This window comes from Erythrolamprus reginae, chromosome 2 (assembly GCF_031021105.1).
Source record: "Erythrolamprus reginae isolate rEryReg1 chromosome 2, rEryReg1.hap1, whole genome shotgun sequence".
Taxonomy (NCBI): domain Eukaryota; kingdom Metazoa; phylum Chordata; class Lepidosauria; order Squamata; family Dipsadidae; genus Erythrolamprus; species Erythrolamprus reginae.
This window is the reverse complement of record NC_091951.1, coordinates 260,052,262-260,069,502: the sequence shown is the minus strand read 5'-3', so window position 1 is coordinate 260,069,502 and position 17,241 is coordinate 260,052,262. Positions and strand designations below refer to the sequence as shown.

At 42.3% G+C, this 17,241-nt stretch overlaps 1 protein-coding gene and 1 long non-coding RNA gene across 3 annotated transcripts in view; one reads left to right on the top strand and one right to left on the bottom strand.

Moving 5' to 3' along the window:
- LOC139162299 (uncharacterized) overlaps positions 1-2,984 on the top strand; it is a 29,296-nt gene extending 26,312 nt beyond the window's left edge. For both annotated transcript variants that reach the window (XR_011558297.1, XR_011558298.1), the window contains one exon: positions 2,510-2,984. This is a non-coding gene — a long non-coding RNA (uncharacterized lncRNA). The remainder of the gene's footprint in view (positions 1-2,509) is intronic.
- Positions 243-10,073, bottom strand: LOC139162298 (cyclin-dependent kinase 4 inhibitor B-like). Its single transcript, XM_070742501.1, has 2 exons — positions 9,646-10,073; positions 243-770 (listed from the first exon to the last, which is right to left on the bottom strand). Exons 1-2 carry the CDS (start codon positions 9,787-9,789, stop codon positions 513-515), a joined length of 402 nt encoding a protein of 133 aa, XP_070598602.1. The 5' UTR covers positions 9,790-10,073; the 3' UTR covers positions 243-512.
- Positions 10,074-17,241: the final 7,168 nt, after the last annotated feature.

Sequence of the window (17,241 nt, the reverse complement as noted above, 5' to 3'; positions counted from 1 at the left end):
CCATCCATCCATTTATTGATTTGATTTGATTTGATTTGTATGCCGCCCCTCTCCACAGACTCGGGGCGGCTAACAACAGTAATAAAACAGTATATAACAATAATCCAATACTAAAAACAGTTAAAAATGGATGGATGGATAGATGGATTGATGGATTTGGATTTGGATTTGTCAGGAAAGAGGGAAATGGGGAGAAAATCTGAGGTTGTATCATATTAGCAAGCCAAAAAAGAAAACTCATCATTGTCCCAGTTGACAAATTACATATTAATAAATATGCAGTTAATATTCTTTTTAATGAGAATAGCCTGAAAGAAAAAAAAATAAAGGAAACTGCAGTTTTAGTCAGAAAAACCCTATTTCTTCTAGTGTTTTCATGAGCCTTGAGAAAAAAAGGGCATCTAGAATGAACGTCCCAGACCTCTCTTTGTTGCTATTATTTTCTTTTCTTTCCAGGAGCATTCTCTGCTCTAGTCTTTATACTGCTTCTTCATGTATCACATTGAAACGTGTCAACCAGATAATTCTTGTAAGTAATCAACCACATGATTTTGTCCATTCTTTCTTGCCAGGTCCAGCGGACTCTGGCCCCATTTGTCCAGATGATCAAAGTGAGCCCCCCAATGGTATAGGAGTTTCAAAGTGTCCAGGAATCCCTCCCGGGCCGCGTCATGAGCTGCCACTGCACCTGTAGAAGGGTCTGGCCTGTTGGGACCTGCTCCTCTCTGGAGAAGCAGCTCTGCCATTTTGGTGTTTCCCATCATCATAACCTGGAGGACAAAGAAAGTAAAAAGTTTTGACTGGGCACCTTTTCACGCTTGTCCTCTATAAACTTAGACTTAAACAGCTTAGAGAGGGCTGTAAAGCATTGTGAAGCGGGATATAAGTCTAAATGCTATTGCTATTTATTTATTTATTTATTATTTATTAATTAGACTTCTATTCCGCCCTCCTTGAGGCGACTCAGAGCAGCGCTATGGTCCCAAAAGCATAATCCTAGTCTTTAAAAGAGAACGAATTTGGAGCTATATGTTTGGTCATAAAACTTGCAATGGGATAGGATGGAGTAAAAGATTGAAAAGAGAGAAAGTGCTGGTATTCTTTGGTTGAAAGAAATATCTCAGATAGCAAGGGATTCATGCCTTTGGATGGGGTGTAACGCTATTCTGAACACTTGTAGATGCCCCTGAAATTAAATCAATCACAAGAAGATGAGGTCCCATGTCTACAAACAGTTACAGTAACAGTATCATGCTATGTTAACCTCCATCTTTCCTTTTAATCTCATTTCCAGCACCGGTCATTTGGCACACCATGCTTCGCCCCCCCCCCCCCAGTGAAATAGAAAACACGATTGCCTAAGTGCTTAACCAATTTCAGTTATGCTGAAGCTTAGCTATTTGCACAGTCATAGAGTGACTGCCCTGATAATTCCCCTAGGGCAGTGATGGCGAACCGATGGCATAGGTGCCACAGATGGCACGCGGAGCCATATCTGCTGGCACGCAAGCTGTTGACTTAGCTCAGCTCCCACGTGCATGTGTGCACCGTCCAGCTGGTTTTTGGCTTGTACAGAGAGCCTCTGAGGGGATGGGAAAGGGCGTTTTTACCCTCCCTGGCTCTAGGGAAGCCTTTGGAGCTTGTGGAGGATGAAACATGAGCCTACTGGGGCCACCAGAACTTGGAAAACAGGCTGTTTCGAGCCTCCAGAAGGCCTCTGTGGATAGGAGGAAGCTGTTTTCGCCCTCCCCAGGCATTGAATTATGGGTGTGGGCACTCGTGCATGCATAGTTTATAGTTTTTAGTTTATTAGATTTGTATGCCGCCCCTCTTTGAAGACTCAGGGCGGCTCACAGCATAACAGTAATACAAAACATTACAAATCTAATAATAAAAAATGAAATCAATTTAAGAAGGCATTAATAACATAATAAAATCCCTAACTATGCAGTCATACACATTCAACCTCATCTATCGTACATAACATAATAAAAAAGGTCGGAAAGATGGTAATTATCGCCACGCCTGGTGACAAAAGTGGGTCTTCAGCATTTTACAAACAGCGAGGAGGCTGGGGGCTATTCGAATCTCTGGAGAGAGTTGATTCCAGAGGGCTGGGACCACCACAGAGAAGGCTCTTCCCCTGGGTCCTGCCAGCCGACATTGTTTGGTCGACGGGACCCGGAGAAGGCCAACTCTGTGGGACTTAATCGGCCGCTGGGATTCGTGCGGCAGGAGGTGGTCTCAGAGATATTCTGGTCCGATGCCATGTAGGGCTTTATAGGTTATAACCAACACTTTGAATTGTGACCGGAAACTGATCGGCAGCCACTGCAGGCCACGGAGTGTTGGTGAAATACATGCATGATAGTACATGCTTATGCTCTTTCAGCACCCGAGGAAGAAAAGGTTCACCATCACTGCCCTGGGACGTGTTTTATGGGGTGTCTGTTTTCTTCATAATTGCTCATTTGTGGTCGATTCATTTTTCCATCTTTCTGGATTTCAGAACATCACATTGCAATTTGCCCAAGTGAAATGTTGGTTGAAAAATGGACAATCTGCTCAACAAATCCACATCATATATGTTCCAGCATCCCAAATGAAATGCATTTCCACAGTGGCAAATGATATGCTAGTGATTCAACAACTGAATCAGAAAAGAAAACCAATATCTATAACATCTGAAGACCTGCAAATCTGGCAATGGGTATTACATAAGAGGTAAGACAGATTAGTGATGTTGACACAAGGATTGGTTAATGGGAAACTGACATGAGAAAACAGCCAATAAGGAACTTGGAACCAGGTTTCTTCTCTCCTTGCTGCTGAAGAAAAACAGTGTGTCTATGTTTGATACTAAAATTATATCCTATAAGAGAAAGGGATGTCTCCATTGTGGCTTGTCTGATCTGTTTTTTCTCCCTGGCTTTTGTCAGTGGTTAAAACTCCTAAACATTAAAAAAAAAAAGATTTGCCCCATTTTACTCTGGTCCCCTTTCCCTTCCCTTGTCACTGTGTTTACTAGGGATTGATCCTTTTTCTTTTTTTTTCTTTCCTTCCAAAGTAAATTATGTGTAAAATGAGACAATTATCTCTCATTGATTGCAAGTATGATATTGGGATAGCTGAGATATTTTCTAGCTAGGCTTTTTTTTTTGGTGGTAGTGGGGATTACAGTACAGATTAAATCTAGGATCATCTTCCTTTGGGATAAATATATTTATTTTTCAAGTATATTTAAAACAATATAATGTTATTTCAATTCATCTGCAATTGTGTCTGCTTTGTAGAGTTTAGCATATATATACAATTCACACAGCAGACAATATATGACAAATACCAAATTCTAATATAAAAAAAACATTATGAAAACAAAGGGCTTCCTTATTCAATCAGACATAAATGTATCAAATAACAATTGACAAATGATCAAAAAGGTGAGCTGTCAGTTATATTTTACTCACTAAAAGTAAAATAGCAATAGCACTTAGATTTATATATGGCTTCAAAGTACTTTACAACTCTCTCAAAATGATATCTAGGAATCTGAAGGAAAGCATATCTCCTTTTTCTGAGGGATGTGATTGGTTCATGGCAGCAACCTTATATGTTGAAAGACTTTTTGAAAAAAAAATAAACAATCTGGGTAAAGTGGTAAAATATTGTACTGACACTGGGCAGTCTCAGGGTCAAATGCACCTTAGACCTTATCCAGTGCTTCTCAAATAGTGGGGTGCCACCCTCCCCCACGTATCTGTGGGGAGGAGAGGCGCATTACCCCTGGGAATGTGCTTTTTCCCCCTTTTTTCTTTCCTGCAGGGAGTACAATGCACATCCTACTAACAATTTGGACCATTACCTCCATTGCATTCCTCGGGCGTTTTGTCCAGGACAACCCAAGTTCTAAAAGAAAATCAAACTTCTCCAACTCGCAAGACATTTTCTTTTAGAATGGGCTGCCCTGGACACAACACCCGAGGAATATGATGGAGGTACCGGCACAAGGGTCAGGTGGGACATCTCTGGTGGGGTGGCAATTTGAGGGGTGGTGGGGCGGGCTACGAGACCTGCACGCTTCCTACATGGGACTTGTAGCTCCATGCGTTTTTGGTGTTGTGTCCACTGATCCTCCTCTGGCTCTCCATCTCTCTCCCCCTCCCTCCCTCCCTCCCTCTCTCCCTCCCTCCCTCTCTCCCTCCCTCCCTCCCTCTCCCTCTCCCTCTCTGTCCCTTCCCCCCTGCCCCCCTCTCTGTGTTTGTGTCTCTCTGTCTCTGTCTCTGTGTCTCCGTCTCCCTCTTCCTCCCTCCCTCCCTCCCTCTGCAGTGAAGGGTAGGAAGGAGTATACATAAGACACAGCACCAGATGGAAGCTTGCAGAATGTAAGAAATCTTTCCCCATTCACTCCAAGAGTCTCACTAACACTCATTTCTGGCAGAATTTTGAAGAGATAAAAGATTCCTTGCATTGGGCTGTGATTCGAAGAAACAAGGAAGCGGTGGCTGAGCCCGGCTAGAAGTTTGGTTGTCAGCTTGGCTTTCCTTAGGCAGCCTGCGAGTTTCTTCCCCTGAGTAGGGAAAGGATCAGTGTATGGAGCATCAAAAGTTTGGGGTGTGGGGATAATGTGAAATGTTTACTTCTTCCTGGGGGGGGGGGGTGTTAACAGAAAATAATTGAGAAGCACTGTCCCTAATAAAAAAAAATTCAAATAAATTTAATTTATTATCAATTACCGCTGAGAAAAATCTGGTAGGTACACATTTCTTTCCGAGGTTCAACCTAAACGGGTTTTGTCCATCCATTCCTCTCACTCTTCCAGAAAAAGCTCTAAAAATGAAGGGTCAGATGGGGAGATGGAGACAGATATACACTGCTCAAAATAAATAAATAAAGGGAACACTTAAACAACACAATATAACTCCAACTCCAAACTTCTGTTAAATCAAATTGTCCACTTAGAAAGCAACACCAATTGACAATCAATTTCATTTCGTTGTCAGCACATTCAACTTAGTACAGAACAAAGTATTCAATGAGAATGTTTCATTCATTCAGATCTAGGATGTGTTCTTTGAGTGTTTCCTTTTTTTTTTTTGAGCAGTATATTATGATATTATCAAGGCTCTTATCTATTGTCCTTAGATATTTGCCTCATGTTGCCTATAGAGCTGAATTTACAAGGGTGGTTTTCTGTACTATCCAGAGTTCATATGTTATAATTTCAATATGAATTGAATAAGTGCGCGCGTGAGCGCACAAAAACACACACAGGAAAATATTTATAGAATATTTCTTGAAGCTATCGTCATGTACGGGTCTGCTCTTATTTTACAATATTTGCAATAACAAAGCATATTGTTACTTTGGTTGTCATTTCTCATTAATTCATTGGGAATTTAATTTCAAGATTAAATTGAATCTTGTCCTGCTTTGAATTGTGGCTAGTGGCTCTCAGCAATGCAAATGCATTAGAAATGTAGGGTGTACATTTAGAAAACCATGTCTTGCCAAGCATTTGCCAAGCATGTCTTGGCATGTCCCAGCACCGGAATGTGCCAGGTTTGCAAATTTGGAAAGAAGGCTATTAGTTAATTAGTTTCACGTTTAGTGATTTTTCTAATGCCAAGAATCAAGTGACTATGAATTCTTCTGTCTGTTACTTCACCTGATATGCTCTAACTAACGTGTTTCTTCATTTCAGGGAACAATTGTCCCTGATCTTAGAAAATAGGAAAAATAAGTGGCCCTAGAATTGGCATCACAGAGAAGGCCTCTGCAAGAGAACTAGACAGGGGATAGTGAAAAAGTGAGTGGCAGTTTGAGATATTGGAAAAAGTGTGAAGTAGAAATGAAAAAGCAGCATGAAAATTATGAGTCAACAAAAACCAGATTAATTGAAATGAGTCTGGGTGCAGAGCCATCCTTATCACAATCAACTAGTTAGATTTAATATTATAAAAGACTGATGATGTCTACAGGAAGTCTCAATAATAGAATAACAGAGTTGGAAGGGACCTTGGAGGTCTTCTAGTCCAACTCCCTGCTTAGGCAGGAAACCCTACACCACTAAAGACAAATAGATGTCCAATCTCTTAAAAACTTGGAGCACTCACAATTCCTGAAGGCAAGCTGTTCCATTAATTAATTGTTCTAACTGTCAGGAATATTTATCCCTAGTTCTAGGTTGCTTCTCTCCTTGATTAGTTTCCACCCTTTGCTTCTTGTCCTGCCATGGTGTGCTTTGGAAAATAGGTTGACACCCTCTTCTTTGTGGCAGCCCCTGTGATATTGGAAGACTGCTATCCTAGTCCTTCTTTTCATTAAGCTAGACATACCCAGTTCCTGCAACCGTTCTTCATATGTTTTAGCCCCCAGTCCCCTAATCATCGTTGTTCTTTTCTGTACTTGCCGTGCAAAAAAGATGCGGCGTAGGGCTCTCTCTCTAAATGCAAATGGGCTCCGGGTAGGCGAGTACATTTTTGTTAAAGAGATTTTGTGAAGCCCGCTGGGAAACTGAACCAATCCAAGCAACAACCTCTCTCAACTCGAACCCAACGTGGTTGTTTTACTTAATGTGCGGCCGCGTTGGTAACTCCGAATGGTGGGATTTGCGCAGCGATTGTGCGTGCGGGCTAGCTTTGCCGTTCAGCAAAACCGGGTCAAAGAAAGCAATTCCTTACATATAAATTAAAACAAATAAATTCGACAGGACCGATAGCAAAAACTGCTGAGCATCCGAAAAGAGAGCGTTTAATCTTTCTGAAGCAGCAAAGCTAGGGCGCGAAAACCAGAAAGAGAGAGAGAAAGAAAGGAAGGAAGCAACAAAGGAAGGAAAGAGAAACAAAAAGAGAAAGAGGGAAGGAAGGAAGGAAGGAAGGAAGGAAGGAAGGAAGGAAAGAGACAGAAAGAGAGAGAAAGAAAAAAGAAAGGAAGAAAGGAAGAAAAAGAAAGAAAGAAAGAAAGAAAAAGAAAGAAAGAAAGAAAGAAAGAGAAAAACCCTTGCTCCAGCGAACGGGGCTATATAACCTAGCCGTATTTATCACAGAGTATATTGGCTTAAGACTGAAGAGCTCGATTTAATAAGCCTCAGCGGCTTGAAAATAAAGCAGATCGGGAGGCCTTAGTAAGAACGGGTTTTATCGATGTTCGAGTGAAAGAAAACTCCTTTTCATGCAAGTAACCGAGTTCAGGAAGTCCCTTTCAGTCGGGATGTAAAGTGTAGTAGTTTAGTAGGAATTGGATACGTGTAGTTTTCATGAAAAAGAAGAGGAGGGGGGTGACATGATAGCCCTAGTCCAACATTTGAGGGGCTGCCCCAAAGGAGAGAGTGGTGTGTTTGTGTGTCTCTATTCTCCAAAGCACCTGAGGTTAGGATAACAAGCAGTGTATGAGAACGAATCAAGGAGAGAAGCAACCTAGAACTAAGGATAAAATTTCCGGACCGAACAATTAAACAGTGGAACGACTCGCCTCCAGAAGTTGTGAATGCTCCAACACTGGAAGTTTTTAACCAGAGATTGGACAACTATTTGTCTGAAACGGTTTCCTGCCTGGATAGCGGGCTGGATTAGAATACCTTCAAGGTCCCTTCCATTTCAGCTATTCTGTAGTAGCACTAAGTAGAGATGGTGACCCTATGTTGTCTTTATCTAAACCTCGTATTGGGATCCGCCCCCCCCCAAAAGAAACCCACGTTTCTCTAATTGCCTTGAATTCTTAAAAGCTAACCAGCATGATCTTTTCATATTTTCCCCCCGAGACGGGTAACGTTGCCGAAGGTATCTTTTTGCAGAGCGATATTAAGCTCTGTCTATATTTGGTATTTCTAATTTTAAAGTTTCGGGGCAACGGATTCTACCGAGTAGAATCGTCAAGGCTCAAAAAAGGCAATTCACTCGGAAGGATAGAGACCTTCCATACACACGATTTCTCGGACATAATTTCCCTCTTGGCTTCGTAAGTCATTCCCACTCGAAGAGTTCCCACCTTGCTGATTCACAGTTGAGGCAATGCCTCGTAGATGAGACGATATGCCTGCACTTTCGGTTTCCAATAGTCTCCCCATTTAATTTAAGGGTCCTTAAAAATTTTTTCTTGATCGCTTTAAGAGACAGCGTCACATCCGAGATTGCGCCACAGCTTGCAGCTTGTCCTATGGTTACATTTCGTTATTCCTTCGCCTTCAAAGGGACACCTATTCCCAATTGTATTGGGAATAGAAATATTAGTACTGGGGGTGGGTGGACGGAAATAGTGCCCCATTGTATTGCCCTTCCGAGCTTAGAAGTCCATGAAGTCCACGAAGGAAAAAGAAAGGAAAACCCTCCCCCTGCCTCCATTTGCACCGGAATGCCCTCCCACGTGAAATTAACACGATGTGAGGTTTGCAACTAGTTCCAGACTTCTATCTATACACACACACACACCCTCTCTCTCTATCCACACACACATACACACATCTCTATATCATCTCTCTCTCTCTCTCTCTCTCTCTCCATCCATCCATACACACACACATCTCTATATCATCTCTATATCATCTCTATATCATCTCTACCTCTATCTATCTATCTATCTATCTATCTATCTATCTATCTATCTATCTATCCATCCATCCCTTTTGCTTTTGAAAAACATATATCACCCTTGTTTTTTTAATTTCCTTTTTACATCATTGCCTGCACACCCCATATAAAATATATTCCCCATATAAAATATAATCTAATTTGATCAACTTAGATATGGAACAAAATGAGTTATACTAATCATGAGCCAATATAGTCTATTTTTCCTGTGATATAGTGTTAATAAATATTTAGTAAATTGGGTGAGGATAGAAGAGTATTTCATATTTAGTCTCTTTTTTTTCATTCTCTTATATGAATTCACGAAAAGGGAAATACTGTATACAAACAATGTTGATTTAAGTTTGCGGACACAGTCCCCTCCCTGGTTAGAGCTCGGGCCGAAGTTTCTCCTAAATTTTGAAGCAGAGATTCGGTATAAGCCGCTCTGGGTCCTTTTTGGAGTGAGAGGCATATAACTACAAATAATACATAAATAATAAATAAATGATCAAATGTCACACTGTCTTCCCCCAGGGGAAAAAATAAGACAATACATACCGCACACAATTGAAAAAAACCCGGTCAGCCCTAAACAAAACTTCTGCGTCGTCTATAATATATATCATAATAATAAAGTACCATATAATAATGGTACTTTTAGAGCTGCTGACTCAGCTCAATAGCCCTCCCTATGGTTACTGCTGAATTCATTCTAAATTCCAAATGACTCTTTTTAAAGTGGCAGGGACTGCGCGTACGGGAGAGTGACTGGCAGGGAGAAGTAGGAGAGGGTTACGCCGTGGAGAAACAGGAATGGAAGAGATCGACAGACTTTCCCTGCGTTTTCTCTTGAGCTGCGGCTTTTTACTCCGAGCCTGAACCCGAAGTAAAATCGCTTTAGACTTAACGCCTTTCGAGGCGTCCTCTATCCTGATCAGGGGTTGCGATTTTCAAGCAAACCCTCGAAGCCAAGAAACGTTTGCAATGCTGAGCCGGTATGGGGAAAGTGCAGCCGCCTCTCCCCACTCTCTTTTTTTAAAGGTCAAACCTCTGATCTTTCGGTCCAAGAAGGTCCCACCTGAATCGGGGTTCGTCCGAAGTCATTGACAGCGTTGGGATCCGCCCCGCCGTCCAGGAGCCTCGCCGCCGTCTCCAGATCTCCGCGGGCGGCAGCGTTGGCCAGCTGATGCGCCCGACCGGCGTCTCCATTAGGGGCTTCCATGATTTCAACCCAGCGGTATTTCTCTAGGGCGAGCGCCTAGCTCATCTGCAAGCGACTGGCTCCGTTCCTCCTCTCTTGCACCTCCCGGATTGTGTAAAAATGCACGATCCAGCCCTCTTCGCCTCTCTAACCTCTCGGACGATCTCCTCCCCTCCCGTCTTCGGCTGTTTTTTCCCCCCTCCACCGATCACCTTTTCAAGGTAGCAGAGCGAGCGAGGGTCGTCCGTCGTTCCGTTTGATCCCTTAATTTGATACCTGCTCTCGCCTGGCCGGGCAAGGATTTGATTTTTCCGCAGCTCTGCTTTATCAAAAGCTTCCGCTAGCGCCCTCTTTCGGTGGTTCATAAGGCAAACACAAGCAGCCACTGAGCCTCGGGGGGCGCATGCGCTTTCGCTCGATGCCGGCGTCCGTTTTATTTATTTATTTTGTCCAATACACAATAATACACATAGAGGATATAGTAGAGAAGTTATATGAGATATAGGAGAGACTATAGGACGGGGGACAAAAGGCACTCTAGTGCGCTTATGTACGCCCCGTTGTGAAACTTCGGCGGAGAACGCGGCGATTCCTGCCTCAGGTGGAGCGTCGAAGTCTCTTTTGGAACCGCGCGCGGAATGAGGGGCGGAGTTCCGGATTCGGGGGATTCTGATTGGACGTTGGTTTTGAACAAAGCCTCCCTGCGTGACGTAAAGACAGCACGGGTTACTCGGTTGATAATTAACGAAGTAAAGGCGCTTTGACACATTTGCTCAGAAGTGAGTCGGGAGGGCATAAGCGCACCATTGTGCCTACTGTCCTATTGTTCTATCTTATTGTTACTTTTAACTTATGTTTATGTTTATGTTTATTCTGGAAGTTGAAGTCCTAATAGTATCTCCAAATTGCCAAGGTTGGGAAACACTGCTCCAAAGCACCTGAGGGTAGAACAAGAAGCGATGGGTGGAAACTAAATAAGGATAGAAGCAATTTAGAATTAAGGAGAAAATTCCTGACAGTTCTTAGAACAATTAATCAGTGGAGCAGCTTGCCTCCAGAAGTTGTGAATGCTCCAACACTGGAAGTTTTAAAGAAGATGTTGAATAATCATTTGTAGTGTAGGGTCTCCTGCCTAAGCAGGAGGTTGGACTAGAAGACCACCAAGGTCCCTTCCAACTCTGTTATTATTATTATTATTAAGTTCAACTCCGCCCTGAAGCCCTCTGAGCATGGGAAGCTTTTGACTTTACTTGTGTATGTTTCTGAGGGCACCTGTGGATGTGGATAAGTGCATGCCCTGGTTCCTTTGTGTCTCCCAAAGGCTTTGTGCTGTTTGATGCTGGACAGTCGAAGGTTAAATTTGAATTTAAGCCAAAAAGGAATGGCTAAGAATCACTTTGTTAAGAGCAGGGGTCCTCAAACGTGGCAATTTAAAGACTAAGCTGGATGGAGAATTCTGGGAGCTGAAGTCCACAAATCTTAAAAGTTGCCATGTTTGAAGACCTCTGCGTTAGGGGGATGGCTGAGCTGGGAGCACAAAGACAGTTTGATGCTATTTCGCCTAGGTTCAAACAGCCAGCTTGTCTTTCAAAACAAAACAGGTCTTGACCAAGTTTACACAGACAGCTAGAATAGGCTGTGCATGATAGGAGAACCCATTGGGTAGACCTACTCGAAACAGAAGAAGCTTCTTGGATGAGAAGTGAAACATCTTCAAAAGGGGGGGGGGAAGTCCACCTGCCTTCTGAAAAAGCACCTCCTTTGGGACAACCATGACCTGGGTGACTGAGAATCATATACATATACAGTGTTCCCTCGCTTTTCGCAGGGGATGCGTTCCGAGACCTCCCGCGAAAGTCGAATTTCTGCGAAGTAGAGATGTGGAAGTAAATACACTATTTTTGCCTATGAACAGTATCACAAGCCATCCCTTAACACTTTAAACCTCTAAATTGCAATTTTGCATTCCCTTAGCAACCATTCAGATTATTACTCACCATGTTTATTTATTAAAGTTAATTTTTTTTAAAAAATTATTAAATGCAGACAAAAGTTTGGCGCTGACATATGATGTCATCGGGTGGGAAAAACCGTGGTATAGGGAAAAAACCTGCAAAGTATTTTTTAATTAATATTTTTGAAAAACCGTGGTATAGACTTTCCGTGAAGTTCGAACCCGTGAAAATCGAGGGAACACTGTATATATATTGCCAGAGCCACCCAAATAAGAAAAGGTTAACATTACCTTGGCAACAGCTAGTCAGTTCTATAGAGACATCCTTGGATTCCTTAGAGTTTGATGATCCACCATGGAAACAAAGGATATGGAACCAACTCCCCCCAGAGATTAGAATAGCCCCCACCCTCCTTGCCTTTCGTAAGCTCCTTAAAACCCAACTCTGTCATCAGGCATGGGGGAACTGAGATATTCTTTCCCCCTAGGCTTCTACAATTTATGCATGGTATGTTTGTATGTATGATTGGTTTTATAACAAGGGTTTTTAGCTGTTTTAGTATTGGATTGTCACATGCTGTTTTTACCACTGTTGTTAGCCGCCGAGTCCACGGAGAGGGGCGGCATACAAATCCAATAGATAGATAGATAGATAGATAGATAGATAGATAGATAGATAGATAGATAGATAGATAGCAAACTCGCTTTTCCAATGCCCTCATCATCATCCTTGCAGGCTGCAATCTGAATGCTTATTTCAAAGGGACCAAGCTCATGGTTTGCTTGGCTCCAAGCTCACTAAACTTCCACTTTCTATTAATATCTTCTATGAAAAAAGATCTCAGGACAAGTCCAGACTTGCTGTGCTATTGAACTTCATAGTACAAAGAGTCAAAAATCTGTCTTGAGTTGTCAGATGACTATAATCAGGCAGCATAACTTTTATTAGAACTCTTTAGGTTCTTATTTGTTTTCATTTTGGCCAATGGCTATGATTTTATTTAGAGATAATGTCTTGGGATGGGTAAGTGTGCCAACCATAGGGAGGGGTGTAACCAGAGCTGAAATGGAGCAGAGTGGAACAACTGGTATTTTTTCCCTCTCTCCCTTGGTTTAGCAGAATGCTGAGGAAGTGCGCATTCAAATGAACATTTGAATGCACGTTGAAACTGATGCTTTGCTGAATTTCATAAAGCCTCGCTATCATCAATACCTCCCCCCCAATAAAACCCTTTTTTAAAAAAAGTTAAGGTCCGCTTCACTCCATGTCCCTCTTTTAGATGTATCCTACACCAGGGATATCAAACTCGTGGTCTGTGGGCCAGATGTGTCATATACTGGCCACACCCACCCCTGTTTTAGCGACGGGGGGGGGAAGTCATGATGTGTCATATGATGACAATGTGACAACGCGAGTTTGACACCCCTGCCCTACACAGCATTATATTATTATTATTATTATTATTATTATTATTATTATTATTATTACTACTACTACTACTATTATTACTACTAGTAGTACTACTATTATTATTATTACATTTATTTACTTACTTACTTACTTACTTACTTACTTACTTACTTATTTATTTATTAGATTTGTATGCCACCCTTCTCCGTAGACTCCGGGCAGCTCACAGCAATAATAAAAACAGTGTACAATAACAAATCTAATATTTAAAAATATCTAAAAACCCATTATTATTTTTCCTAATCTCCAGGGGGAGTTGGTTCCAGAGGGTCGGGGCTGCCACAGAGAAGGCTTTTCCCCTGGGTCCCGCCAGACGACATTGTTTAGTCGATGGGACCCGGAGAAGGCCAACTCTGTGGGACCTAACTGGTCGCTGGGATTCATGCGTCAGAAGGCAGTCTCGGAGTTATTCTGGTCCGGTGCCATGAAGGGCTTTATGGGTCATAACCAACACTTTGAATTGTGACCGGAAACTGATCGGCAACCAATGCAGACTGCGGAGTGTTGGCGTGACATGGGCATACCTAGGGAAGCCCATGATTGCTCTCGCAGCTGCATTCTGCATGATCTGAAGTTTCAAAACACTCTTCAAAGGTAGCCCCATGTAGAGAGCATTACAGTAGTCGAACCTCGAGGTGATGAGGGCATGAGTGACTGTGAGCAGTGACTCCCGATCTAGGTACACAAGGTAGTCTGATGGGGCCTGATTAGCACATGCTCACTTTTTTCATCTTTTTTGTAAATAATCAAGATACACATGTGGTAGGGAAAAATATGATCTGTTCTGGGCTAGATAAATGAGCACAGGCTGCCTGCTTGAAGTGGAGGTAAAATTTGACAACAAGACCCTATTACCGTAATCCTCCTGCCCATGATTCTAATAAAAGATACAGAAAGTGAGTCCCATTGGCCCAACAAGTCTTTTATTTCTTGTTCAGTTCGAAGGTTGGAAGATAGTTTTTAGCATCCTCTGGTTAGTTTATGGGTCTCTGATGACCTGGATAGGAGATATTAGGAGATATTCAGGTGGTTGTGTTGGTCTCATTGCTGTGTTCCTCTGTTTCAGACTTCATGTGTAAACAAGGGACCCAGGAGTTTTGCTCTATTATTTTGAGGGTTGTCAGAAGGACTTGGTAGGGTTCTCTTCACTTGGGCTGCAATGGGGGAATTCCTGGTGTAGGACTGTAGCCACACCCAATCCCATGTTTTTTAGTGAGAAGGTTTGATCTGAGCACTCCATAGCCAGACCAATTATGCATCCCAAGTAAATCTCCTCTTGTGTAAGTTATTGTAACATTGTAAGTATTGCTTTGTGTCTCCTCTCAGCTAGACAAGACAGCAGATAGTGGGGGTGATGATGCAACTGTTATCTTGAGAGGGTGAAGCCAGCAAGAATCATCCACGTACTAAATGCGGATGGAGTCACAAGCAAAGGCCTGCTTTTAGGATGTATGAAAAGAGAGTGGGTTGAATTAACTAGAGACAACCTCCGCAGGGAAGCTGTTCCACTGGTTGATTGCTCTTACCATCAGAAAGCTCTTTCTTATTTCCAGGTTGAATCTCTCTTTGGTCAGCTTCCAACCATTGCTCCTTGTCTGGCCTTCTGGTGCTTTGGAAAACAGTGTGACACCCCCCTCTATTGCAGCCCCTCAAGTATTTGTAAACTGCTATCATGTCCCCCCTTGACCTCCTCTTTGCTAGACTATCCATGCCCAGTTCCTGCAACCTTTCTTAATATGTTTTAGTTTCCAATCCCCTTATCATTCTGGTTGCTCTCTTCTTCACTTTCTCTAGAGTTTCAATGTCTTTTTTTGAAGTGTGGTGACCAGAACTGAATGCAGTACTCTAGGTGCATTCTAATTTGATATCGTTCTCCCCAAAACAATGGTATCCATGCATATAGATGACCTTCCCCTCTGAAGGTGAAAAGATATTAGGAAACTGGGTCTACAGGGATGCTGAAAAAAAGTGGAGCACAGAGATCAATGACAGTGAAATAAGTGGTGGAGACAGGAATCATAGTCATGATTGTGGCTGAATTTGGCACTTTGTGGGAGGATATAGGAATTAATATTCTTTAGATCAGTGCTTCACAATTATTTTGTGTTATGCCCCCCCCAGGAAGAAGTAACCATTTCGTGCCCCCCCCCTCAATTCTCCGTGGATGATTGTTTGCAATATTTGGCATGTTTTCGCTGAAAAACGTCAAGCGACTTATCAGCGTGATTGGCGTGTAATGTGTTTAAGTGACACCTTAATTTATTTGGCTTCATGATGTCCGCTGCCTACATTTTTAGACACAGTAAACATAACAGTATTTTCTCGTCTCTCACCGTAGTGACAAAGTTACATATGCTTCCTCATCCTATTTTCTTGTCTTAGCTTTCGAAAGGCTTAAGGTCTGTCTCATCATCTCCCTCTCCTTTCTTTTCATCCCTGTCAAATATTTTTCCATGGTGTCTCTTAAGGGTTTGTTATCTGCACTTCATATCTCCTGCTCTGTGCTGCGTGCTATTGTTTGGTGCAAACCTCCCCTACTCTCTGTGGCACATTCTTCGGGGTCACATGTCCCCCTACCATCTCTCTGCAACCCCCCAGGGAAGCCCACCCCACTATTTGAGAAACACTGCCTTAGATCGTGAACAAAGCAAGAATTTGTCTACCTCACAGGATCTTTCGTAGGTTTTCTTACAGTGAAGATTGGGAAACAAAGGGAGGTGACAAAACTGGGGTGTTGTACAGGACGTTTTGTGGCAGATAGGCTTTTATCAAACCTTGGATAGGTTCCACCACCTCCGCAGTCCAGGTTTTACTTGTCTTACCATAGGAATTACACTTTTTAGGAACTCGCCTTCCATGGAAACTACATAGAGTGGCAGGAAAGACTTTGGAGGTTAGGAGGGATTAAGCAAGATTCATCTTTTTTAAAAAAGGGTTGGTTAAACAGTGCGAGGATAGGGACATCTAAGATTAAGCTAATACTGGTAGGAATATATTCATTGTGGCATCCATTTGGCAAAGCAAATAGGTAAAAGACATTGGAATACTAATATCAAATGATCTAAGTGCCAAAGCCCACTGCAACAATATCGCCAAAAAGGCTTCTAGAGTTGTTAACCTGATCCTACGCAGCTTCTGCTCTGGCAATCTCATGCTACTCACCAGAGCCTACAAAACTTTTGCCAGACCTATCCTTGAATATAGTTCATCTGTCTGGAACCCATACCACATCTCGGACATCAACACCCTTGAAAATGCCCAAAGATACTTCACCAGAAGAGCCCTTCACTCCTCCACTCGAAATAGAATACCCTACGAAAGCAGACTATCAATCCTAGGTCTAGAAAGCTTAGAACTATGTCGCCTAAAACACGATCTAAGTATTGCCCACAAGATCATATGCTGCAACATTCTACCTGTCAATGACTATTTCAGCTTCAATCGCAACAACACAAGAGCACGCAACAGATTCAAACTTAATATTAACCGCTCCAAACTTGACTGTAAAAAATTTGACTTCAGCAACCGAGTTGTCGAAGCGTGGAACTCATTGCCTGACTCAGTAGTGTCAACCCCTAAACCCAAACATTTTTCCCTTAGACTATCCACGGTTGACCTCTCCAGGTTCCTTAGAGGTCTCCTTGATTAGTTTCCACCCATTGCTTCTTTTTCTACTTTCAGGTGCTTTGTGCCTTCTCCTTTGTGGCAGTCTTTTAGATATTGCAAAACTGGTATGTCACCCCTAGTCCTTCTTTAAGGAGTGGTATGATTTGCTAAGTAAGTTTGCAAGTTTCTCTTTCTCTCTCATATAAATTGCTCATTTTATAACTTTGTTCTTGAAGCTGAGATAGTGATACTAATTTTCTCGAGAATTGCAACCGAGAGGATCTTAGAGGAAGGTATCTTATCTAATATCTAGAAACAGCAGAGCAAGGGTTGCATGCAAACACCATTACAAAGTCAAGTAGCATTCATTGAATTTACCATATTTTTCAGGGAGGAAAATGGGGTGGGGAAAATTTATCTACTGGGTATTCATCTGGCTAAC